This window comes from Ostrinia nubilalis, chromosome Z, assembly GCF_963855985.1.
Source record: "Ostrinia nubilalis chromosome Z, ilOstNubi1.1, whole genome shotgun sequence".
Classification (NCBI taxonomy): domain Eukaryota; kingdom Metazoa; phylum Arthropoda; class Insecta; order Lepidoptera; family Crambidae; genus Ostrinia; species Ostrinia nubilalis.
In genome coordinates, this window is record NC_087119.1 from 12,317,891 (window position 1) to 12,345,721 (window position 27,831).

General features: G+C 35.6%; 1 protein-coding gene and 1 long non-coding RNA gene across 2 annotated transcripts in view; one reads left to right on the forward strand and one right to left on the reverse strand.

Moving 5' to 3' along the window:
* Nucleotides 1-27,476, forward strand: LOC135086759 (zinc finger protein 260-like). The gene is made up of 15 exons (XM_063981542.1): nt 1-307; nt 19,098-19,265; nt 19,355-19,445; nt 19,706-19,840; nt 19,938-20,086; nt 20,196-20,328; nt 20,413-20,513; nt 20,606-20,695; nt 20,769-20,894; nt 22,872-23,101; nt 23,279-23,374; nt 23,685-23,842; nt 23,969-24,052; nt 24,511-24,689; nt 25,761-27,476. Exons 1-15 carry the CDS (start codon nt 161-163, stop codon nt 25,965-25,967), a joined length of 2,094 nt encoding a protein of 697 aa, XP_063837612.1. The 5' UTR covers nt 1-160; the 3' UTR covers nt 25,968-27,476.
* LOC135086772 (uncharacterized) overlaps nt 1-27,831 on the reverse strand; it is a 371,747-nt gene that overhangs the window by 192,247 nt on the left and 151,669 nt on the right. The gene's annotated exons all lie outside the window — the stretch shown is intronic.

Genomic DNA, 27,831 nt, shown 5'->3' on the forward strand with positions numbered 1-27,831 from the left:
CCGTGTGTGTGTGACGGATGGAGATTGCAGAGGTGCATTTTTCTTCGGGAAATCATTTGATCGATAATATTGTTTTCTTCTTTTTGGTATCATTTGTACCTTTGGTACACATGTAGTGTAGTTTCTAGATTATTGTTTTATTTAGATTTTACATGGGAAAATGGCTTCATCATCACAAGTGAAAATTAAAATTGAAGATGTATGTCGCACTTGTTTAGCCAAGGAAAGTGAATTGTTTTCGGTATTTGATGTATCCCTTGGTGCTGTAACTCTGGACTGTGCTATAGCAGATGTTACTGGAGTTAAGGTATGTTGCTAGAGCTAAAAGTTACATATTATCTTTAGCTACATTTAGCTATAGCGAAATCCAATTTGTGCTTGGCGAATCTATACCAATTCTGTAGGTACCTAAAAACATTTTATGCGTATGTTACCGGAAATGCGTCTAACTCAGGTATTCTACACATTACCTAGATAATGTATGAAATGCCTGAGGCGTTTATGCAATGTATGAAATGTTAAGAATATTATTGTCCATTAAACCTAGGTAATGTATCAAATTCCTAGGCATTGTATAGAATACCCGCTGTCCCACGGGCAATGTGTAAAATAAATAGATTATTGCTTGTTTCTATTAATTTAAGTAAGTAGATACCTACCGAAAGATCCCTTGGATCTCACCTGGTAGAAATATGTTAAGCTAATGGTGGAAGCAAGCTTTATCTGGAAAGCTCAATAAATTAGAGGGGAACTTGTTATCTTAACTGCCAAAACAATGATGCTGTTAACATTGTTGTTTAGGCAACATTCTTAGGTAAGATGGTGGTAACTAACCAGGCGGACTTAAAACAAGCCTCACTACCAACCAAACTGAGCAGTAAATTGCCCCCGTTGGGAATTGAACTCAGAGGTCCTCTGTGTCTGAGTCTAGTTATCTTAACAATTGACCACAAAAGCCATGCGCTTTATTCAATTTAACAATATATTAAGTAGTAACTACTTATTTTAACAATCGCAATGAAATTATGTTAAACTTAACATTCTTCTAGGTTTCCGCCTGGATGTAAGTCTTGTTTATCATCTTTTATACACATTGCCGGCTGCACATCCGGTATTGTATGCAATACCTAGGTAAAGTGTAAAATCCTACTAATATTATAAATGCAAAAGTTTGGATATCTGGATGTCTGTTATTCTTTCACGCAAAAACTACTGAACGGATTTTGACGAAACTTTACAGTATTAATCTTTATAACCCAGAATAACATATATTGTATAGTATGCTGGATTATACACATTGCCGTTAATGTACATTCTGTGATTACCAGGGTTCAAAATTATCAAGATAATTACGCTTTGTGATAATTATCGGATAATTATCAACAGTATAAGATACTTTTGTCATATTAATTCATAAGAAATTTTGATGTTACATTGTTTCCAAGTAGTGTCCGACCGAAACAAGTTTTACGACCGAAGCCGAAACCGAAAACGAATTTCGGCAACAGTGTCTATTCTGGCCGAAACCGAAACCGAAACTTCCTTACAAGGCTCATACTTTGAGGGAAAAATAAAGAAAACGTTATTATAATCAGTCAGTCTTTATTGTTTTCTCTTTAAATTGCATTAAAATTGAACTTATAAAGTGCCTTTTTACTCTAAAAGGTATCAAATTATGTACTTATTAAAAAAGAAAAAGAAGGATTTATAGTCTAGATTTTTTTTAATTACTCGCAATATTTAGGACATCTACATAACCCGTCCCATGGTCAAGTCTTTTACCTTAATAATTTCTCAAAACAAAATTGGTAGTACCTACGTAAGTTAGTATCTACTGTACTTGCCACTTGGATACCTTGGTGATAAATACTAAAATGAACTTTGAAACTCTGAATCCATAATATTATCACCATGAAATGCACTATAGTCATTACTAACTACTTAACTAAATTGTTTGTTTACGTATAGCATTTGCGAACCAAAAAAAAATGTATAGGTTAGATTAAACTTGATTATACTTTTATATATATAATTTTTTTTTTATGTTTACACCCGCTCTTATGTTATAACGACATAAAACGAGATAAAACTTACCAAATTCAAAATAAATCACTTGAAAACTCGCCATCACAACAAAACAAAACTAACAGCAAACAAACAAGCGAGCGAATCACGACATTGGCTCTGATCGGATTCATTCACTAATTCAACGCGCCGAACATGACCGATAACAGCGCGGAAACTCCCGAATGCATATTCGGTTTCGGTCGTAGTTTCGGCAAGTTTGCCGCCGAAAACGAAACTAAACCGAAACTCGTGTTTTTACCGAAACTCAACCGAAAACGAAACCGAAACCGAACATTCGGTCGGACACTATTTCCAAGTCAAGTTATTCATTGAAAATGTTGCTTTGTTTTTGGTTACTGATTTCTGTCTTTGAAAACTTCAAATACAGTTCACTAGTGTCCGACCGAAACTAGTGTTACGACCGAAACCGAAACCGAAAACGAATTTCGGCAACGGTGTCTATTTCGGCCGAAACCGAAACTTCCTTACAAGGCTCATATTTTAAGGGAAAAAATAAAGAAAACGTTATTATAATCAGTCAGTCTTCATTGTTTTCTCTTTAAATTGCATTATTAAAGAGAATTTAACTTATAAAGCACCTTTTTACTCTAAAAGGTATCAAATTATGTATTCAAAAAGAAAAAGAAGGATTTATAGTCTAGACTTTTTTTAATTTCTCGCAATATTCAGGACATCTACATAACCCGTCCCATAGTCGGGTCTTTTACCTTAATAATTTCTCAAAACAAAATTGGTAGTACGTAAGTTAGTATCTACTGTACTTGCCACTTGGATATCTTGGTGATAAATACTAAAATGAACTTTGAAACTCTGAATCCATAATATTATCACCATGAAATACACTACGAGTATAGTCATTACTAACTACCTAACTAATGTTTGTTTACGTACCTATAGCATTTGCGAACAAAAAAAAAAGGATGATGGGCACAAATGTATGGAAAGTGGTACCCGCTCCAATAGCCATAACCAATATATATTTCAAAAGGCCTTTAGATGTAGAAAAATGTCTGCTATGGGGCCAGTTCTAATTCACGTTTTGAAAGCAGTAATTCCACTAAGTATTATTATGAAAGTATAACACAATCATCCATGTATACGAGTATGTACTTTGACTATAATCTATTAATATAACTAAAATAAACATTGAAAAGGAAAGGATTATACCTACGATGAACTATCCAAGCCATTAGCCCTTTATTCGCTTTCATTATCATCATCATTATCATTTTAGCCATAGGACGTCTAGTTGAACATAGGCCTCCCCCAATGATTTCCAAAATGGCCGGTTGGTGGCGGCCTGCATCCAGCGCCTTCCCGCTACCTTTATGAGGTCGTCGGTCCATCTTGTGGGTGGACTTATTGGGTATTGTGGGTTTATTCGCTTTAGCAACCCATAATAAAACCCTTAAGAAGTAACAAAACTCCAACCCCTTTATTAATAAAAGTTACACCCTAGTTGAACTCTGGCTTAAATTGTCATTTGGTATGGAAATGTCATTTTAATCCAAGGTTCATCCTAGGTATAACATATTATTAATAAGGGGGTAGTAGTTCTTCAAATAAAAACATTTATTTCACAATTATACAGGACCTATCAATAATTATAGAGTTAAGGAAGGATGCTGCAGCAGTAAACCCTTCATGCCTCGCATAACCTAAGTACCATACGATGGACACGTATGATACTTCGGTTACACAAAAGTATGTTTATCTTCGAACGCAACCAGATCTGAGGCTGGTGGCCATAGCAAATGTTGTTCGTCTTGGTAAGACCTTTCAAATGACACTACAAACATAACCATTGGAGCCGGGTACCATTTTTCAAAAAAGTATGTTTATCTTCGAACACAACCAGATCTGAGGCTAGTGGCCATAGTAAAAGTTGTTCGTCTTGGTAAGACCTTTCAAACGACACTAGAAGCATATCTATTGGAGCCGGGTACCATTTTGCCCATTGTCCTTTATAGGTTAGATTAAACTTGATTAAACTTTTATCAGTCATATTGAATATTTTTTTTATGTTTTCTACTACTGAATAAAACTTACCAAATTCAAAATAAATCACTCGAAAACTCGCCACCAAAACAAAACAAAACTAACAGCAAACAAACAAGCGAGCGAGCGAATTACGACATTGGCTCTGATCGGATTCATTCACTCATTCAACGCGCCGAACATGACCGATAACAGCGCGGAAACTCCCGAATGCACATTCGGTTTCGGTCGTAGTTTCGGCAAGTTTGCCGCCGAAAACGAAACTAAACCGAAACTCGTGTTTTTACCGAAACTCAACCGAAAACGAAACCGAAACCGAACATTCGGTCGGACACTACAGTTCACCTTCACGAGCGCATTTTTTTGTTATTATCAACCGATAATTATTATCCATCTGTTGTTATCAAGATAATTATCATGATAATTATCGTGATAATTATCATGATAATTATCGTAAGGACGTCTGAGATGGTGGCTGCCGAACCGCATGTTTAGTTTCATTGAAAAAAAATCATAAACTCTAAATAATTTAGTTATGATGTGATGTGTGTCGTGAGAACTGTGTAAATTACTTTTAAAGTTAAACAACTTCTTATACACTTTGAAGCCTGGTAATTTTATTCAGTCCTTTGGTGACCTATTCATTATTCACCCCCCACTTCTCCACAGGTTACACAAATAAATAATTTGAGGGGATTGTATATAAAACGACACAAGAATGCTGCAACCCACTAGATGAGAAACACTGCTGTGAAATGTTCTCTTCACATCTCAGTGTTTTACCACGTTAAATGTGTATGTCTCGAACTGATCGGTGCTAAAGGCATATAAATTATAAAAGGTTAATTATAAGCCTAGGTGCAGACCACCGATTTTTCGTTGGCCGATAGTTTAGTGGGGCAGTTAATCAGTATGGGCATGTCTTGTATGGAAGTGCGCACATTACACTGATTTGATTGTCATACAAATTAAAATCGGCCCATCCTAACAAAATCGGTGGTCTGCGCCTAGGCTAAATGACCCTGGTTGGAAAGTAGTTTTCCATTTCAGTTCAGCACATAATTATCATTCACGAGATAATAAAAACTTCCTTTTGTAAAATTAAAAATAAAGTCTGGCGGTGGACACATTGACTTGATAATTTACTGACAAAACTCAACTGGGAATTCAAACAAATACCTAACTCAAGTTACCAAACATGATTTGCAAGATGAGTGAACAAATGTTATTTATTTTAAATTATTGTTGTCTAATGTTATTACTCAATCTATTTTTGATTTCATTGATAGACAATACTAATAGGGCAAAAGTAAATGCTTGTTTTATAAATGTATCAATTACACAATCTCCATGTTACTATATTAATGAGTTATCTTGTGTTCAACCATGAGGTCCTATGAGGAGGTTACCTAAGACCCGAACAAGGTACGGCCACAGTACGGCCAAACCACAATAACAAGTGAAGGAGCGCATCTTTTTAACAAGATACCCTCGGACATTAGAAATATTGACTTGTTCAATGTATTTATATGTACCTATTTGGAGCACATGAGTCACGAATACCTAGGTATTCGAGACTATACTATGCTAGTCGTTTCTAAATCTGGGTCTATGACTGAGTAATGGGTATATTTATTTATTTATTTTTATTTGTAATATCTTTTATGTGCGACAACGATTAGGTACTATATCTTTGTTCTCATGTAAGTGGCTTAATTTGTCTTTATAAGAATAGGTCGAGAACCGACAGTGAAATAACGTGCGCACGTAATATGCAGTAGGTAAACAAATGGATATCGATTGCACTTCGGTCCTTGCTGCAGTGCGCAGTCGCGTCGATTTCCATTGCAAATGTACCTATATACCTAGCTAGAATAATGAAATAATGGTCATGAACTACGATAAGAAAATGCTTTCGTTATTCTATTTTTTACAAGATGTTTTTGAGATAAGCTCTAAATCCAACAACGACGGACAAATTCGAAAGATGAAGGACACTGGGCACTAGGTTGGAATCAAATAAATAATACTTCTTTTTGTAAATGTTATTTATTTTACTGCCTACTGATACGGCTTTTTCATTACTCGTACATAGTTTCGTAACTAAACATTTCTTTACTTTGCTCCGTGAAGCGATTTTGAAGATGAATCTGGTGCGATCACGAATGTATCTTTTCTGGAGCGGCAAGCATAGTTGGTACTTTAGATTATCACCAGTTTTATTGTCAGATTGTCGGTTGCTGAACTTAGCCTTAGCAGCTAGAGAATTTTTAATTGAGAATGTTACTAGGTATGCAAAATCACTTGAAACCTATGTTACAGTTAAGCTTTTACATATACAAATACATTTGTTTTTATTTCATTCAAAAATACCAAGTAGTTATGATTTTATAGGCATTCAAAGTTCGCTTAAATATCGAGACCCGCCGACGGTCACGTTAGTAGGGAATTTAGTGCAATGATTTGTATGGAGACCCCTCCACTTTGGTATAGAAGGGTCATTTTTGCACCAGTTGTTCTTTGGGTGCTCCTGAGTAGCTATCCGTCGGTAGACATCGGGAGCCCCCCCTGTGGTAACAGGGGGAGGGGGGGCAAGTTTCCTTCTGCCGCGCTTCACTTTAAGGCCCATATCTTCAAAACTATGGGTATTAGGGCAAGTGTGGTGTCATTTTCGGATAATTAAAGGATGGCGAATTCATTTCTAGAACAAACTTTTTGCCTTTTCATACAAAAAAATAGACATATGGAGTAAAATTCACAAAAACCAAAAAGTATTTTTTTAAATAAACGTCGTTTACTTTTAAACCACTGGAGATAATCTTATAAAAAAAATATGTCCTGAAAGCTACATTTATCAGGATTATAAATATGTACCATTGTATGGTACCTTTTTTGAAAAAAGTAGGTGAAAAAAAATTTTTCTTCAGGACACAGCGGGCGAATTTTAATGCGCGTCGGAAAAAAATATTTATTTTATCCATGAATTCATACTATTTGGTTCATAAGCAAGTAAAGATTATTATTTTAGAATTTATTTAGAGTTCCTGGCACATCATGCTACCATGATTTGTATTTTTTCTTCAATTAATTTTGAACTCTATGTGTAAGACATAAGGTTGAAAATAGTTTAAATACATTTTATTATTGAAAATATAAGAAGAAAGCACTAAATAAAGAACTTGAATTTGTCTAAACGTCTAATGATTATTATTATTATTATTTTAATTAACATTTTTATTTCTATATACTATTGTACCAGTGATAACGGAAAGGTAAGTGTGAGGAAAGAGAGGATTGATATTATCATAGTTCGGGAGATTATTTTTAGCACAAAGGCTACGGCTGTGACCATTATAGTTGTTTTTTCAGACAGCACCAGCTTCTGCACTACTTCTTTCCAGGCAAGCTTCGGCAGCTACGGGCAATTGGTCCATGTAGGCTCCATGTTGCTATCGGTTCTGGTCCACCCCCAACCAGTCGGGTAAAGGGAAGACTGAGTCGGTTGCTTGCAACTGACCCTATACGCGAACCCCTTGAACCAACTAAATTTTAAATAATTTGAAAAAATCATAAGGACATAATTACTGCCCTTGATATACTGATACAAAACTGCCTAGGTCGGTGGGCACTTACAGCACTTGTTCATAGTCAAGCATGTAGTAATAAACACAGTGAACGTTTAAGGAGGTTTGCTACAGTATTTCAAGCTGAATTCTACGCTATAATTATGTGTGCATTAAAAACAGGGGTGTAAGAAACGCAATATTTACCTACATCCTTAGCCACAGCCAGACAGCACTCAAACATAACCATCGCCTCAGTGAAGGTTGAGTCTAGAATTAGGTATTCTAGATGCAATCTTAAAGATGAACAAACTGAATACCTGGACATACACGGATCGAATGCAATGAGAGAGCCGACAGTCTAGCGAGACAAGGGTCAGAGACGATACCTATTGGGTCAGAACTGATAGTACCTTTATCTAAAAGCTTAGGTACCTCATGGCCATAATATGGCCATATCCAAGAATAACAGGGCTGAATGGGAAAGCTCCAACGATATAAGCCTCTCCAAATCATTCCTAAAGGGAAATACAGGGTCATGAAGAAAACTTTTCAAAGGTATGCCCAAGCAATTACAGGTACGCAAATGCCCAGTTTGCGTACCTGGGCATTTGCGTACCTGTACCAGGCCTGGCTCACTCCGCGCGGTACATCCGATAATTACCTACAGAGAAGCGCCCCGCCGGCGGGTATTATATCAGTCGAGTGTCACGCGCGCGCCCGTCAGGACGCTGGCGTGCTATGATCGAAGTATTATTTAAAAATGGACATAAAGAGAAAGAAATATTGTGCGGCGTTCGGGTGTTTAAATTCGAAAAGAAATCTACCGGATTTATCTTTTTTTTTCGCTTCCCAAAGATGCTGAAAGGTATGTTGGCCATGTAGGTAATCAATAATTCTTAGGATAGTATAGGAACCTAACCTACCATGACTACTGTTCAGAATTCGTTCGTTCGTTTCAGCCAAATGACGTCCACTGCTGGACAAAGGCCTCTCCCAAGGTTTTCCATAATGAATGCATACTTACCTACTTACGTACCTCATTACAAATAAGTAGATTAATTATTTTTTCACTAGACAGCAACCCTAACAGCGTAAGAAGAGTTCAGAGGCACGCGATAGAAAGAGACAAAACTTGTAGGTGAATAAAATTGTAGGTACGTAGTGCTGTGCGAGCTGAATTCCACTGTATCGCGTCGTAGCAAGACTCGCATTTATTTAAATCGTCTTGCGGAGTAATCCTTCTGTACCTGTACTATTACTTATTCTGTGCCTGTACCTGGTCCAGTATGGAACGAATCACATGTCCCAAAAAATGGGCCTAACAACAGAAGCTCTCGAGCATGTGGAATACAATGTGGAGTCCATGAAACACTTAATACTGTAAGGATGGGTCTGCTTGGGTCAGCATATCCGGCATCAGAAGACTATTAGGTGGCTTTCACTCAAACGCTTAATTCACTTTACTAATGGATAGGATTATTTTGGATGATAGGGAATAAAAAAGGGAGAATAAAGATCCTAATGGGTCGCTGTGGACTACGTTTAGGTGTGACCCTACATAAAATAACCCAGACAGCTTTGTATCAGCATTGGCTACTGGCAGTATATCAAGGGGTTCGCGTATAGGATCAGTTGCAAGCAACCGACTCAGTCTTCCCTTTATCCGACTGGTTGGGTGTGGACCAGAGTCGATAGCAACATGGAGCCTACATGGACCGATTTGCCCGTAGCTGCCGAAGCTTGCCTGGAAATGGTGAGATGTAAGTGCAAGAAGTAGTGCAGAAGCTGGTGCTGTCTGAAAAAACAACTATAATGGTCACAGCCGTAGCCTTTGTGTTAAAAATAATCTCCCGTACTATGATAATAATCAATCCTCACTTTCCTCACACTTACCTTTCCGTTATCACTGGTACAATAGTATGTAGAAATAAAAATGTTAATTAAAATAATAATAACACTGCACAACAAAATCGAACTTTTTTTTTGTTGCATGAGATTTTTTACTTGTTGTTTACTAATTTAGGCTCGCTGATTTTAAATATACCCTCAGATTTTTTCTAGCAGCTCTAGTTTATGAGATACAGGTACCCTCTTAAAATGTACTCTCCATTTGACTGCGATATCGCTATCGTCAACGTCTTACTAGTTTCTGTTTCTATTTTTGCAATGACTTCGTCTAGAAGGACCTGTGTAAAAAATCCAAATAGAATTGTCACTTTTGTGGCAGATATACATTAAAAAAATCCTGTTTAAATGTGTCAGACTTTGTGAAAAATGCCTATTTGGAGTACTTTCAACGGCTGTTGGAAACAAATAACAAGCCCTGGATACCGAATATAGTGTGTAAAACGTGTGTGTAGTCTTTACGATTATGGAAAAATAACAAGAGGGATCCCTTGAACCTTATTAGTCCTATGATTTGGCGGGAACCGTCAAACCACCACGACGACTGTTATTTCTGCGTTGTAAACATAACAGGAATTAACCGCTCAAATCATTCTAAGTGGGTTTATTCTAATATGCCGTTAGTTACTAGACCTGTCCTGCGTTCAACTGATACACTAAAACCCCAACCATGTACATCTCAGGTACTGTACTACAGTACGTCCGCATGAAAATGTTCAACGAATGGATCGTTACGAAAATTGAGTGTTGAGAAGTTAAAATGTGAAATTTTCGATGGACCACAACTTAAAAAATTAATAAACGATGTAAATTTTACTGAAAGTATGACAAACGCTGAAAAAAAAATGCCTGGAATGAGTTTGTTTGGTTCGTAAAAAACTTTTTGGGAAATAAGTAGTCCGTCAATTTTCCTGACCACGTCAATCAGTTAGTACTATACTTTCAGCAACTTGAATACAACATGAGCATTAAGATGTATCTCCTTCATAGCCACCTTGATCGAATTCCTGAAAATCTTGGAGATTTAAGCGAGGAGCAGTGAGAACGCTTTCATCAGGATATTTGCGCTATAGAAGAGCGGTACCAGGGCTATTGGAGTGAAAATATGATGGCTGAATACTGTTGGATTATCCAGAATAGTAGTAGCACTCGAACTCATTCAAAAAAGTCACATAAAAGATAGTTTTGTTCTAATTACATAGTTAAAGAAATTGTTATATGACAGGAAACCATGTTTTTTTGATAAAAATAGCTACTCTTCACATCTCAAAAAGTAGAGCTGCTAGCGAAAATCTGAGTACAGATTTGGAATCAGGGTAGAAAATGCAACTAGATCCATAAAAAACATTCCATGCAACAAAAATGCTGTTGTGCAGTGTAATAATCATTAGACGTTTAGACAAATTCAAGTTCTTTATTTAGTGCTTTCTTCTTATGATATTTTCATTAATACAATGTAATTAAACTATTTTCAACCTTATGTCTTACACATAGAGTTCAAAATTAATTGAAGAAAAAATACAAATCATGGTAGCATGATGTGCCAGGAACTCTAAATAAATTCTAAAATAATAATCTTTACTTGCTTATGAACCAAATAGTATGAATTCATGGATAAAATAAATATTTTTTTCTGACGCGCATTAAAATTCGCCCGCTGTGTCCTGAAGAAAAATTTTTTTTCACCTACTTTTTTCAAAAAAAGTACCATACAATGGTACATATTTATAATCCTGATAAATGTAGCTTTCAGGACATATTTTTTTTATAAGATTATCTCCAGTGGTTTAAAAGTAAACGACGTTTATTTAAAAAAATACTTTTTGCTTTTTGTGAATTTTACTCCATATGTCTATTTTTTTGTATGAAAAGGCAAAAAGTTTGTTCTAGAAATGAATTCGCCATCCTTTAATTATCCGAAAATGACACCACACTTGCCCTAATACCCATAGTTTTGAAGATATGGGCCTTAAAGTGAAGCTCGGCAGAAAGAAACTTGCCCCCCCTCCCCCTGCTACCACAGGGGGGGCTCCCGATGTCTACCGACGGAAATCTACTCAGGAGCACCCAAAGAACAACTGGTGCAAAAATGACCCTTCTATACCAAAGTGGAGGGGTTCTTGCACTAAATTCCCTACTACGTGACCCCGCGTGTAGTGTCCGACCGAAACTAGTGTTACGACCGAAACCGAAACCGAAAACGAATTTCGGCAACGGTGTCTATTTCGGCCGAAACCGAAACCGAAACCGAAACTTCCTTACAAGGCTCATATTTTAAGGGAAAAAATAAAGAAAACGTTATTATAATCAGTCAGTCTTCATTGTTTTCTCTTTAAATTGCATTATTAAAGAGAATTTAACTTATAAAGCACCTTTTTACTCTAAAAGGTATCAAATTATGTATTCAAAAAGAAAAAGAAGGATTTATAGTCTAGACTTTTTTTAATTTCTCGCAATATTCAGGACATCTACATAACCCGTCCCATAGTCGGGTCTTTTACCTTAATAATTTCTCAAAACAAAATTGGTAGTACGTAAGTTAGTATCTACTGTACTTGCCACTTGGATATCTTGGTGATAAATACTAAAATGAACTTTGAAACTCTGAATCCATAATATTATCACCATGAAATACACTACGAGTATAGTCATTACTAACTACCTAACTAATGTTTGTTTACGTACCTATAGCATTTGCGAACAAAAAAAAAAGGATGATGGGCACAAATGTATGGAAAGTGGTACCCGCTCCAATAGCCATAACCAATATATATTTCAAAAGGCCTTTAGATGTAGAAAAATGTCTGCTATGGGGCCAGTTCTAATTCACGTTTTGAAAGCAGTAATTCCACTAAGTATTATTATGAAAGTATAACACAATCATCCATGTATACGAGTATGTACTTTGACTATAATCTATTAATATAACTAAAATAAACATTGAAAAGGAAAGGATTATACCTACGATGAACTATCCAAGCCATTAGCCCTTTATTCGCTTTCATTATCATCATCATTATCATTTTAGCCATAGGACGTCTAGTTGAACATAGGCCTCCCCCAATGATTTCCAAAATGGCCGGTTGGTGGCGGCCTGCATCCAGCGCCTTCCCGCTACCTTTATGAGGTCGTCGGTCCATCTTGTGGGTGGACTTATTGGGTATTGTGGGTTTATTCGCTTTAGCAACCCATAATAAAACCCTTAAGAAGTAACAAAACTCCAACCCCTTTATTAATAAAAGTTACACCCTAGTTGAACTCTGGCTTAAATTGTCATTTGGTATGGAAATGTCATTTTAATCCAAGGTTCATCCTAGGTATAACATTTTATTAATAAGGGGGTAGTAGTTCTTCAAATAAAAACATTTATTTCACAATTATACAGGACCTATCAATAATTATAGAGTTAAGGAAGGATGCTGCAGCAGTAAACCCTTCATGCCTCGCATAACCTAAGTACCATACGATGGACACGTATGATACTTCGGTTACACAAAAGTATGTTTATCTTCGAACGCAACCAGATCTGAGGCTGGTGGCCATAGCAAATGTTGTTCGTCTTGGTAAGACCTTTCAAATGACACTACAAACATAACCATTGGAGCCGGGTACCATTTTTCAAAAAAGTATGTTTATCTTCGAACACAACCAGATCTGAGGCTAGTGGCCATAGTAAAAGTTGTTCGTCTTGGTAAGACCTTTCAAACGACACTAGAAGCATATCTATTGGAGCCGGGTACCATTTTGCCCATTGTCCTTTATAGGTTAGATTAAACTTGATTAAACTTTTATCAGTCATATTGAATATTTTTTTTATGTTTTCTACTACTGAATAAAACTTACCAAATTCAAAATAAATCACTCGAAAACTCGCCACCAAAACAAAACAAAACTAACAGCAAACAAACAAGCGAGCGAGCGAATTACGACATTGGCTCTGATCGGATTCATTCACTCATTCAACGCGCCGAACATGACCGATAACAGCGCGGAAACTCCCGAATGCACATTCGGTTTCGGTCGTAGTTTCGGCAAGTTTGCCGCCGAAAACGAAACTAAACCGAAACTCGTGTTTTTACCGAAACTCAACCGAAAACGAAACCGAAACCGAACATTCGGTCGGACACTACCCGCGTGACGTACATTCACAGTGGCCGCTCACTAGAAAACGGATATAAACATACTTAAATACATTTTTTTTTGTAAATACATACTTATTATACATATTAACACCCAGACCCATCACAGAAATAAAAATTGAACCAAACCCAAACTTGATGCGATTGTATCGTTTTATTGCGAATTACCTTCCAGCTCCATCATCAGACCCTGATTACTATATAGAATTAAAGTACTCATCAATACAAAACTAACGAGCCCAAACTCGATGGATTTAAGTCGTTTTATTATAGAGTTCCTATGGCCACCTTCCAGCTCCATCATCAGATCAGCTCCATGTCATCATAATATTGCATGGTCATCCAAATCGCATGTGTATGCGAAATTTCAGCTTAATCGGTTGCCCGGAAGTGGGTCTTAAGGCCGGGTAACAGAGAAAATGGCGAAAATGAGGTTTTCATTTTTCATTTTTGAGGTACTAAACAGTAAAATAAAAGGCTAAGATTTTTTTTGGGCATAGTTGAGGATATTTTCTAGGGCTATTAACGGATGGAAACACGATTTGATGAAGTTGACTCGATAGAATAAATTCCCAAAGTTACCTCTATTCGTTTTCTAATTATGGTTTTATTTTTAAAATAAGCGATTTGAGATTCTGAATCTTTTACTAAACTAAAGTTCAGAAATAACTTGAGGGCTTTTAACGGATGAAATTTTTATATTGCGTCTTATTTAGTTACTATGTTAAAAAATGTGGAAAAAATCGCCCATGACGGCTTGGACAATCTCAATCAGTCGCGCGGTGGCGCTTACGGAGGACGGACGCGTGCCAGTTTTTTGGCCGTGACAGTTCTCGATTTGTCAATATTTTTGACAATGATGACTTTGATGAGTCACAGTATAATAATACCAGTGTTACTGGAGAAAGCTAAAATTTTTGATAATTAAGAATTCTGAATTTTGTCTACCTATTGAAATTTAAATCGTTGGCATCCTTTAAAACTAAGACTCAACTCATGATACATTCCTCAAATATGAGACAAAACCAATGAGTTAAAATTACATTTTAATAGTACCTACATACAATCATCTTCACTCTTAAGAAGAGCACACTGACACAAATAAATAATAAAAAATTAGGTCAGTGGGTCAAATATAGGGGCAGCTGCACGTCACTGAAAGACGATTCTGTTTACTCGGCATCTGGGCTGGAGAACATGAATCCTTGCTTACAGATGCAGATGTAAATAGAGTTATAATTGGACAAATTTTACATGAAATGTTTAACAGAACTCAGTTAAAAGACACATACATGGAATACCAATAAGGTTGCGGAGGGAAAGCTACCTATTATAAACTAGCGGCCGCCCGCGACTTCGTTCGCGTGGACCTCGTTTTACCCCCGTTAGATATGATGTTTTACCTCATTTTACCCATGTTGATAGATGGCGTTTCACGGTTTCCCCCGAATGAATATTTACGAACGTCATACCGTAGTTTGTCCAGTGCTGTAGATTTTAACCAATGACGATAGATGGCGCTTTTAGACACGTCTTATTTATTTATTGAAATTTATTTGCCACATATCGTCATAACGTTAATCTGGGTTATAAACAATAATACTGTAAAGTTTCAACAAAATCCGTTCAGTAGTTTTTGCGTGAAAGAGTAACAAACATCCAGACATCATGACATCCAGACATCCAAACTTTCGCCTTTATAATATTAGTAGGATATTTCACAATCCAAACTAATATTTACTATTTAGCATTTACTTACAGTAAATATTAGTTTGGATCGTGAAATATTTAAAATAAAAAAAAGAATAAAACAAAATAGGGTTTCAAATTACCTATCTATAATCTAATATTATAAAGAGGTAAAGTTTGTGTGTTTGTATATTTGTTAAATTGTAAGGGGTAATCTCGGGATCTACTGAACTGATTTTAAAAAATCTTTCACCAATAGAAAGCCACATTATATCTGAGTGTAATAGGTTATATAAAAACCAAAAAATTCCACGCGGGCGAAGCGGCGGGCGGAAAGCTAGTTTATTTATAATTATGTAAGAGCATAATTATTAAAGTCGAAGTCAAACATTCTTTATTTGTGTGGACCTATATTAACGAGAGATTACAAGAGATTACAAGGCGTCAAATATTTCAAGAAAAAAATTAAAAACTATTATAAAGCTAAATTTTGCTCTCTTGGAGCCTTTACCTACTCTGACAAATTAAGACTTAGAGAAGAAACTAATAATAAAACTATTTAACTGTCCTGCAATGAAAAGCTTGATCGGGTACAACACCTCAAGTTATTCCAGAACTTGATTTCATTAAAAGACTCCGAATATCAAATCGCTTAGGTATCTAAAGTCAAACGATTCTGAAATGTCAAGTGGACTAATGAATAACCCATTAAGATAGTAGCGCCCTCCTGACTGACATACCTGGAACGATAGAGTTTTGAACAACTAATAAAAATGCTTTGTCCTAAATGACTGACGGATATCGTAGAGACCTGAAAGTTGGAAGGTGTGTTCTTTTTATGACGTAGGCATCTCATAAGAAAAGATTTTCCGAAATGGGGTCATGAAATGAAGGGGGTGAAAAAAGGGGGCAAAGTTTGTATGGGACAAAGTGATTCCTTGGTTCAATCTACTTGAAATTTAGTTTAACAATACCTTAATATAATTCATGAAAGACGTGTGGAACGGGTAGAAAGTAATTTTGGCAGTCATTTTCTTCGAAGTTGATATCAATACTACTTAGTGCCTTTGATTTAATTACTTTTTACTTTTACAAGTGTTTGAAAACTCCATTTCAGATTGTGTTCAATGTCAAGTGAAATCTCAAATTGAAATCTCAATCTCAATGAGGAGACTCTGTATTTATTCCTAGAATTCCCCAAACACCGTCAAATTACCCTTTCGAATTCAAGACAGTGCAGTTTCCCATCAGTCTGCTTCGTAATGACTATAAACAAAGCTCAAAGTCAAACTCTAGGGACCTCTGCTTAAACTCCCATGAGTGCACAGAGGTACGCAGGTAACCGCGTGTGATGCTCATAGCAATTTTCGATAGGTACAGAACCCCGTACATATGTCATACATATTATAGAAAGAAAACACCCAGACCAATACAAACAAATATGTTTCTGCAATTTTAGTATGATATTTTTATTTATTAATAAACAAAGAGACTGAACAAAATTGATGCGTACCTATACTGATTAATGTTATTAACCACTTGCAAAGCTTCGTGAATTGCAACAACTATAATTAAATTTATTATCCAAGCTCTAAATAATTAATCGCTACTAAGAGTAACTTATCATAAAAAAAAATTCCAATCGCTCGACGTAATCTTGAAATTCTTAAGCCGGCGCAGAACTTCCAGAAGGTCGGGCGACGCCACAGCCACTTTGAACCGTGTTTACTTCTGCAGTTATATTTTATATTTATTCGATTCTAGAATATATTCCCAAAAAGTCTGAAAGGTGTTTTAATTTGTATCACTTGGATAATATGATTTCTATTAGAAAGTGTTGTGAGTGTGACGCTTGAAGGGAAGGAAGTCAACCTAACCTAACCAACTGCGTATTTCTATACTATGTAGCTGGAAATTGTGGCGGGAGCTCTTTGACGCGCTGTTTTCGGCGAAGAATTGCGCGCGCAGATTTTGACAGCGCGAAATACCTACTTTAGAAGAAATACCAAGCCTTAATTCAGCTTGCAAGATTCCACCCATACAAATATGAGCCAGTCACTGTAATATGACGTCACGCGCATGAAATGGCGGGCCGGCCGCCGCCCGCACTTTTAAAATTCAATATCTTGGAAACTAATTGACGTATCGAAATAATTCTTTCACGTGTATTTTTTATTTTTAACAGAGAATACAGAAAGCTAAAAAACAAAATTAGTGAACATTCTTCATTGCCGAAGTAACGCAATACCACTTATGTACATGTAAAAAATTTTCTTCGTATTGAAAGTTGCAGCAACTTTCAACTCTACCTTTTGTTACCTGTAAGTAACATCTGCAGTATAGTCGCCTAATAAATGTTTTGTTATTTTAACTAATGTCGCTATATTTGCTCTGCTTAGCACCACCACTTCCAACATCCTATTTTGAGAATTTTTATAGAATACATACCTGGTAATTCCATGTATTTACAAATTTTTTTCTCACATGATGGAACTATTTCCACATTAAGGCCCGTTTTCCACCAAAGCGGAGAGAAATTAACTAAATTACTGCAGCTTTTTTAGGTCATAAGGGAGAGTCCGGTAATTTGGACCAGTTTTTTTCAATCCCATTTTACACATAGTTTTGTTTTTGCTAATGTCCATGGTATATAATAAAAGAGAAATTATTCACTTACTATTTCATAGGTATTAATCAACATGATTGTTGTATATTTAGCATAAATCAAAAAAATACGAGCTCAGAGCTCCGGTCCAATTTAGCCAACCGGTTCGATAATTTGTACCACAGGGTTACTAAATTGGATTTCAATGAAATTCAAGCCTTTAAAAAAACTATGGCAAAATATTATACGATACATTCTTAACAAATTAGGTAACGAAAAGGAACAGTAGTTAATAACATAGACAATGGATATTGTTTTACACGTTATCACGATTTTGAGTACAAGTTTTGTAATTCCAATTATCGTAACGCACACTTGTACCTAATCTACTTTGCCAGTCTTTTGCTTTCATTTATGTTAAGTCAAACATAACTATGCTATTATAACTTCAAAATATGATTTAAATTTTTTTCAAAATCCTTTGGTAAAATTTCATACAACTTGATGTGGTACAATTTAGCCGACTAGGTGATAGTGCGTTTAAAAAATCGTTAAAAAATATAGCTTAGAAATACCGAAAAATGTATCAAATAATTTTAATCCACACTAATTTACGCTTCTAAATACTAAATTAGAAACACTGTGTGATTAAATTTAACAAAATTACAAACTAAACATGCATTGTCAAAAGTTACTTGAAAACAATGAAAAAAAACTTTTCAAAATAAAACACACGTGTTAATTATCACGGCAAAAACCATATGGCCAATATTCAATGAATTTAGTTGTGTATCGCTGAGTGTTGTAATTACAGACATTCAATGAATACTTCACGAAATATGAGGGTGGTACAATTTACCCGGCGGTACAATATACCGAACTCTCCCCTATTCCTATAGATCGTTTCATCCACGAAGACGCGTCCCACCATTTTTGGTCGAGGGAAGCGCGGGGTACGGGGAGTTAGATCCGAGCAATCCAAGCGTCATTATTGTAGTGTGCATACTCATGGATAATTTAGCGGAAGAATGGTGGGGCGCGTCTTTGTGGATGAAACGATGTATACCTAACACACCACCTACCATCAAGAATTGTTTTTATTTTCAGATTGAACGTTCCGATGGACTTCCTTTCACTGTATGCCAGATATGTAAAGAAAAGGCCAGCAAAGCTTTCGAATTCAGAAAACTATCCCGAGAAGCTAATACAACTCTACAGAATGTTTACAAAAAAGAAAAAAATGAATTATCTTATCAGGAAAATACATCATACCAGGTTTAAATTATACAAAAAAAATATTACTAACAATAAATACGATATTATAATAGAAATTGTATGTACTTATTGTAAAATATGTATTTTAGGAAACGGATCCTAACATAAAGACAGAGCAACCAACAGCAGATGATGGTGATTACGTGGATTGGATCGGACTTGACGATTTTAATGACGTAGGTAAGTCATCAATGAAACTTCCGCAAACATGGATACAAGATATTGATAAGATTTTTTCTGTTTGGTTTGATTTACAGACAAAAAATAAAATCATTTTTTCCTAAATGCATAATTATTTTAGCTTGGCTGGCGGCTGGAGAGGTTAGCGGCAAATATTAATAATTCGTTGAACGAGTATACAATTTAGTCATCTTTTTAAAATTGACTGCTTTTAATGTGAAATACAGAATTATTGAGATCTTAACATTTTGTGCCCATAGATGCAGTGAAGGATGAGAGAGATGATATCAAATTCACCGAAAGCAGAACAGCGACGTTTCAATGTAAAAATTGCAATTTAGTTTTTCAAAGCACTAAGAAGTTGCAAGAACATACGTCCAAAAATTGTTTAAAAGGTAAATTGTGGTAGTTAAATGGTTTACGCACTTTAAATTTTCTAATTTCTTAGTCACTTGAATTGACTCATTAATATTAATATTTTCCTATTTTCAGTGGAATTTGATGATACATGCAATAATTATTGCCCTCTGTGTGGTACCAGCTATCGCGATGCAGTAAACTTGACAACTCATATGTGGGAGAATCATGCTGATCTAATGGGACCGAAGAAAAGAGGAAGACCTAAAAAAATATTAACAACAGTATGTCTCTATACACTAAGCTACCATACTGTAGTGACTCTTGACTTGTTATGGCATTTGACGTATGAATTGCGAGTGGCCAAAAATTCAACACATTTTTTTTTCGCAGACAATTCTTACAAAACTATCCGAAAATGGGTTTCGTTTGAAAGCTATAACCGTAGAAAAGTATGACTGTATGATTTGTAAAGAAGAATGCAATACCAAAGAAGAATTAGGTGTCCATCTTGTCAGACACAAAGGTGCAAAAAACTTAATTTTATGACACTAACATAATATTTATTATTCATATAACATTTTTAATTTATGTTTCTAAATCATTTTAGATACAAAAGTTATGTGCTGTCTTCTTTGTAAGAAAATGTATTTAAAGGCAAGACACTTCAGTCGGCATATTTGCACAGAAAAAGGAAATAATAAAAAAGAAGTAAGTAGCACAATACATAAAATGATGTAATATGTTATGTATGTATGTATATCGTCTAAATTCGATCATTGATCAATGTTTCGTCGTTGCAGGATGATTTGTCAACAATTGCTGGAAAAAACAAACAAAGCTGTGTGTCTGAAATACTTTTGGAAGAGCTACTGGAGCCAAATGGAATCACGGTAAGAAGCTGTTTAACAACTCAGGCATTTTCTCAAAGATCGAATTAAAAAAATATGTTATGTTTGTTTACAGGAAAATTGTACCTTACTTCAGGTATGTGAAATATGTAGTGGTGTGTTCACATCCGAAGAAGATTTGATGAGCCATAATGATGCAGAGCATCCCGAACGGTCGCTTAGGTGCAATCTTTGTTTGAAGGTAGCTTTTTATAAAATTGAATGTGTATGCAATGTGGAGACGACAATATTTATGTATTTTCTGACAGTGCTAATTTTGGAGCATCATAAGCAGTGCAAATTAATTACAACATCAACAAATAACCACTTCTCTTATTCGAGGCAAATGAATGATTTATATTATTTATATTCGTCCTTTATCGGGAAGTCCTCGGGAAGAGTAGAAGGGATTTAAATCCAAAACCTCACGACAGGTTTTTAATTTACACTTTTATTATTTATTTATTTATTTATTTGGACAACCAACAAGAACCATTTAATATTATTGTCGTTTCCATCCTGCATATTTTATGAATAACTTGCCTAAACCGATAAAATCTTTGATATCGCACACCTAGATCTAAACTGAGACAACTCAAAAAAGGGCATTTTTCAGGAGGCGAAAAAAACGTATTACTACATTTTTTGTTAGGGAAGTTATGAAACTCAGTTTTATTTTGGATTATTGATAGGCTGTGAAATGACCCTGTGTATAAACTGGGTCAAAAAATCTATCCTTTTTACCTTTAATCGCAGTTTTTTTAGTTGTTACATTTTAGGGGAATGACTTTGTATAAATAATAAAGTACATTTAGACTTGAATCAGTTATGTTTGGACATTTTGAGATTTGAGTCCTCCTTTTCCACTCTTAAAATTTTTATATCGTGCCATTTAACTTGATTCCGATTTTTGTCTACAACCAATTAGTTGCCCACATTTTTTGCAAGATTTTAGTGTCATAAAACTTTTCAAATGTCATCTCTTCCACGTTCTTTGGTCCTCTGTATTTCAAAATTTCAAGATGTGGCTGAGTCCTCTTCCTGCACAATTAAAGTGTTTTGATTGAATGTTTCGATATCCTTAATCATCAATTTAGGAATTGTTTGAGAAAACAGTTCTTTTTTAACACGATTTGGATCAGCATAAGAGCTATAAATGAACATTTCATGACATGGTGAACATGATAGGTGTTTGAGTTTCTTCAGCCACTTTTTCTTAGCATCAGCTGATTGATATGTTTATTTATTATTTATTTACTTATTATAGACCTTTTTTCTACATTATTTTTTATTTCTACATTATAAAGAAGGTTTTATCTCTTGTGCAGACAACAGCATTATAACACTATACACTTGTATTACAACTACATTAGTTACTACAGTGTTTAACTTGAAGTGCCGTCGTCTGTACATTGCCATTTTAATTATCTTTACACTGTTCTCTCAAAATATTTAAAAGAAAACGACCTAGCATATTTTTTTCGGAAAATAAAAAAAATATCCACTGTAATTTTTACTTATCCAACAATAGTAAGTTAACTCAAAACACTCTTCTCAAACACAACAGTAGAACAGTTTGAATAAAACTAACTTTATTTAGAAACAGGGATTATCATACTGTACCTGATTTTAGGTGAAACATGCAAAACTACGCGTTCTGTATAGAAAAACATTGAATTGAAATTTGTTCCAACAAGACTACGCCAACTAGAAATTCACAAGTTGATTCATCAAAACAAACTCAACTCAAAATAGTAACAAAATATAAGTTACTTTATCAAACAAAACTGGAACAAGTCAAAATGATCTGGTTAACTATTGCAGAACAATTCATCAATACTGTTACTACTCAAATTAACTCATTATATATTTTCTGCTTAACTGTAACAAATCTAATTAACCGCGTTTTCGTTTATTTTAACACGTGCACTCTCTGATACTAACGAAGGTCAACTGGCAAAATGCTTGTTTAGGTGGAAGGGGTTGACAAGCGTTGATTCAACAAAAGTAAGTTATCGCCATCTAGCGGCAAATGGATCAAGGCTTTATTAAACCTGTTATGTTGGAAAGATGCGTATGATAACCGAGTATTTGAATACAAGCATAAGTCAAAATTGGCAATTTTTGAGTTGTCTCAGTTTAGATCTAGGTGTGCGATATATTGACTATCCAAATTCAGGTGTTTGCTTCAATAAAATCCGCTGCTCGCCACAGAAGTATTTGTAAGCAGATCGAGAGAAAACATAAATGTACCACGTGTGGCCTGAAATTCGCCTACGAAATATCATTAAACAAACACATACTGAGATACCATGAGGGCCAAAGCGTTTCTGTAAAGTTTATGGACACCAAAGCTAAAGACGAGGAAAAACAATACCAGTGTGATACTTGCAGCAAACAGTTTTCAAGGTATGTAGTTTGCCGTATCTTAAGTAATTAATGCTCATAATGAATCACTCATTATTATTTTTTATTCAGAATACATAATTTGGTCAAATAAATAACTTATTATTTTTTGGTAAAAAAAAGTAGGTATGACAGTTGAAACTGTAAATCAAATTGCCTGTTTTACACAAATTGTTACAGGAAAGAGCTGCTGGTTAAGCATACTAGAACCCATTCGGACAAGTTGTATGAATGCGATATATGCAAGAAGAAATTCAATAGAAGCGATAATTTAAGGTAATACCATTTTATGTTTTCTAGACAAAGGGGCTAAAGCAGTTTGATATCACTTAATGTCTAGTTTCTATTGCTCTACACCAGCCCAAATCTACACAAGTAACTGACGAGTAACACCCAAAAACAGCATTGATGACAATTTTCATGAAACCCATTTTGAAAAGTGTTATAAGAGTGACAAATCTGTGGTAGCTCCCAAACGAATGAATCGATTTAAAGCTGACATGATCGAGAAAGTTCTTAGCTTTAATATATTATGAAGCTCGATTCAGATCGTTAGCTCTTTTCTTTATTGAAAATGTTTTTTTAGGTCACACAAAAAGACTCACGATCCGCGCGAGAAATCCAAAGCTAGCACTTGTTTGTGTTTGTACTGCGGGCGCAGCTTTAACAACTCGTCCAATCTGATCGTGCACATGCGTCGGCACACCGGCGAAAAACCATACAAGTGCGATTTTTGTGGAAAAGGTTTGTTGAACTATCAATTTAACCCTTTCACAGAGATATTTTAATAGAATATGAACCTTATTTTATCACAATACAGTCTATTTAAAAAAGGTCATCAGTAAATATGTTGTCTTTATGTAATTACAGGGTTCCCTAGATCATCAGATCTTCAGTGCCACCGGAGGTCGCATACTGGCGAAAAACCGTGTGTTTGTCGAATATGCGGTAAAGGTAAGAATCTAATCTACAGGCATAGGTAGCGTATAACTGAGTCGGTACATGCGGTATTGGAGTTGCGCGGAACGGATTTGAGGGTAAGAGTGTTACGTTAAATGCTACAAGACTAGCCCTCTAATTACATTATATTAAAAGTTACACCATAGTTCTTCTTCTTCTTCTTCTTTTATTGATGGCGATGAACTTGTGCTTTTCCACCATAGTTAAACCCTGTTTTAAAGTGACGTTTAGTATGGAAATGTCACTTTAAAAAACAAAAAAAGATGTTTATACCGTGACAGCTGACGCGACGTCACGTCTGATATTGCATTTTATTACACTACTCCACTACCGCAGGACCCTGCTAAGTTTCCTTTACGCCAGTACTCAAGAAACGTTTTTGACTGCATCTATTACATGGTCGTCTGAAATTGCGATATCTCCTTACCAGTTGTACTGTTTGCTTGTTCCAGGTTTTTCGCGAAGCAACAAGCTGTCACGGCACATGCGCGTGCACACCGGCGTGAAGCCGTACAAATGTACGTACTGCGAGAAGGCATTCTCGCAAAGTAACGATCTCACGCTGCACATCCGCCGGCATACCGGCGACAAACCGTACATCTGTGAAGTGTGCGGCGATAGGTTCATCCAAGTAAGCGATTAGCCCATTACTAGACCTCTAAATAAGTTTTATTATTTTACTAGCGGCCCGCCCCGGCTTCAATTCAATGGAATTTCCCGGCTTTTCTCTTTTTCAATGTACATGTTTTATACCTAAAAACCTTCCTCTTGAGCCACTCTATCTATTAAAAAATACCGCATCCAAATCCTTTGCGTATTTCTAAAGATTTAAGCATACATAGGGACAGACAGCGGAAAGGGACTTTGTTTTGTACTACTTATGTAGTGATTTATTTTTATTTATGCAGAACAAGGTAGGTTTTTTATTTATTTAGGACAATCGCAATCGCAACTCATGTTAAGTGAGATGCTGCCTAGGATGGTACATATCTGCCCTGTAAGTGCCTATTCACTCTCGCCTTGAAAAGGCCCGGATTATAGTGTTTAGGAAAGACAGCAGCAGGCAGCGAATTCCAGTCCCTAGCTGTTCACATTATAATAGAATAGAGTCATCGAAACGCTTAGTGCGAGCTGGTGGAATGTCGACAATGTAGGGATGGTACGCTAACCTGCTTCTGGTTTCCCGGTGATGGAAGAGGGCTGGTGGAATTAGGTCGTATAATTCCTTCGCACATTGTCCGAAATGTAGCCTGTAGAAAACCGTTAGATATAAGCTACTTTCACGAACGTTAGCGTAATAATATAAATAGAGATCCTGTAAATCACGTTGACGTTCTTTGACTAGTGTTGGATTAACAACAACTTTCGATGACGTCACGATAGAAAATTTTATGCAGCTTTTTTATTTTTTTATTTTACCAATGGTCCGTGACCCTCACTCGGCATGGGGCACACTGAAAACCAGCGCCGTGGCCTTCGTCACCGTGGGCCACGGCATATGCTGAGTGGGGTCCCGTTGCAGTGGGCATCTTGTTGGTGAATGGGTGGCACTGCTCAGTTTACTCTTGTTTTTATTTTTTCTTCTTTTATTATTATGTGCCACTGTCATGTCTATGTAATTGCCTGTATTTGTGTGATGTCCATTGTAATAAATGTATCTTTGTTTCTTTCTTTCTTTCTTTATATAACTTATGTTTTTCAGGGCACAGCATTACACAACCACAGGCGTACCCACGGGCATTACCCCCCGCCCGCGGCCGGCGCGTCGCCTGAGGCGCAAGCGCACGTCATCCGCTCCACAAACGACGCGTACGCGCTCAAGCCAACTACCCTCAGACCGGACGCAGACAGCCACGTGCTAACCACCTTCTCCGTTCAAAACATCACGCACCCACCAGCTAACCAGTAACTATTCAATTAATTGTATCACTGAGGCTACATAATATAAGTAAAGTTTCATTCATTATGATAATAGCAATAGAAAAATTTTTCTCCTTTAAACGTTTCAATGTTTAGAATACAGTGTTGATTTGTGAATTCGAGTCTTTCAAGAACCTGTTTTGAATAGTGTTGGGCAAATAAAGTCGGATTCTTTAGAAATTTCCCTAAATGTAAACAAATATGGCCAACTGACATTAAAACATTTTTAATCTGTGCCCTAGTGAGGCGACAAAACCTCTCGTTATTCGCGGATTGAAATTATTGTAGTACTTACGTACCTATAGAAATAATTTATAATGCTTTATATAGCAATGCATTAAACAATTAGTAGTACATTCAATGAAGAAAAAATACATTGTTGATTAAGACCCTATTTAAATCTATTTAAATGCAATCAGTAATAAAAATGATTGAATAATTTAAATAAAATCGATTAAATTTACCGATTATTGTCTATGACTTACAGGTTACAACACTGATGTGTCAGAGACAACATGGAGATATAGATGACCCACGCTGAACTGTCCCACCAAACTCAATGACAGGGGGGCGCTACCATCGTTCAACTATATGGTTTCCAACATGGCAAAAATCTGAACCAGCGATCCGGTATTGACGGTGGCGCCCCACTGTCAATGTCATCGACAGGACAGTCCAGTATTTTGGAACTATAACACATAATTTTAAACTTCAAGTCAATTTGACAAGTTTCACAAATTTTCATGGTTCACATATTTTGCTAAAATAATTTCTTTAAAGATTGATTCCAAACTTGTATAATCGTGAGAATAAAGTTGGTTTCATGGGCTTGTGAAATAATGTGTATGATATTATGAACACGTAAGTGATTATGGTGTAATTGTGTGCAGAAGTGTTTGTTTACATTTAAGGAAATTTCTAAAGAATTAAGGTATAGACAATTTATTTTAGTCAGATCGACTAATTTAGTCAGAGTCCGGGACAAGCAATGTAATTTAGCAGATAGAAGACGGCTGATGTCCACTTGAATAAATAGTTGAAAAAATATCTGGATAAATATTATTGCCTAACACTAATTTAAAACAAATTTTCAAAAACATAATTACTGAAGATATTAATGAAATACCTATAATAATCATGTTTTATTCAAATTAGTAAGTATTTAGAAAGTGTAGCTATAGAATAATTTTAGAAATAATTATATTACACATATTTTTCTTGCTTCAGAATTCAGATAAAAGATCTATTTTCGATATTCCAATGAAAAATGTAGCTTAATGTATGAAATAGTTTTGATATTATGGTAGTAGGTATTTCTTTAAAGAACCGGAATTACAAATCAACAGCATACAAGTATTTTTGTGATTAACAATCATGATAAATATAAAATTCGGTGTAAAATAGACAATCTTAAGAACGTAGAACTAGCGATTCAAAGTTATAGAATATTATAATAATCACTTCTGTATAAATCGTAATATATTTTTACACTAAGTTATATGTGTGTATGTTTATTTATTGTCCTGAAGAGTTAAATGTCAAAAATATCTGGAGTCGTAGTTATAATGGTATTAGAATCTTTAGAGCTATTTATTTATTAGCGTTATTGGTCGATCTTGTCTCTTTTCATTTTGATTACAGCAAAATCAAACCTTCGCTAGAGAGAGAGAGAGAGAGAGAGAGAGAAATAAATCTGTTTTACTTAAATATAATTTATTCAGTTGGTTGTGCAATTTCATTCCTTCCGCCCGTTTTTTTACATCGGTGCCCTGTACACTGTAAACAATTATTGAGAAATGTAAAAAAATATATTTGAATACAGCATCGCTCATGGACAATAAACAAACTGTCAT

Bases quoted from the DNA above. Each gene is read 5' to 3' on its own strand.
- LOC135086759 (XM_063981542.1), top strand. From the start codon at position 161: ATGGCTTCATCATCACAAGTGAAAATTAAAATTGAAGATGTATGTCGC. The intron at 20,696-20,768 runs GTAAGAAGCTGT...GTTTGTTTACAG, and splicing joins TGGAGCCAAATGGAATCACG to GAAAATTGTACCTTACTTCA. The intron at 23,843-23,968 runs GTTTGTTGAACT...ATGTAATTACAG, and splicing joins GTGCGATTTTTGTGGAAAAG to GGTTCCCTAGATCATCAGAT.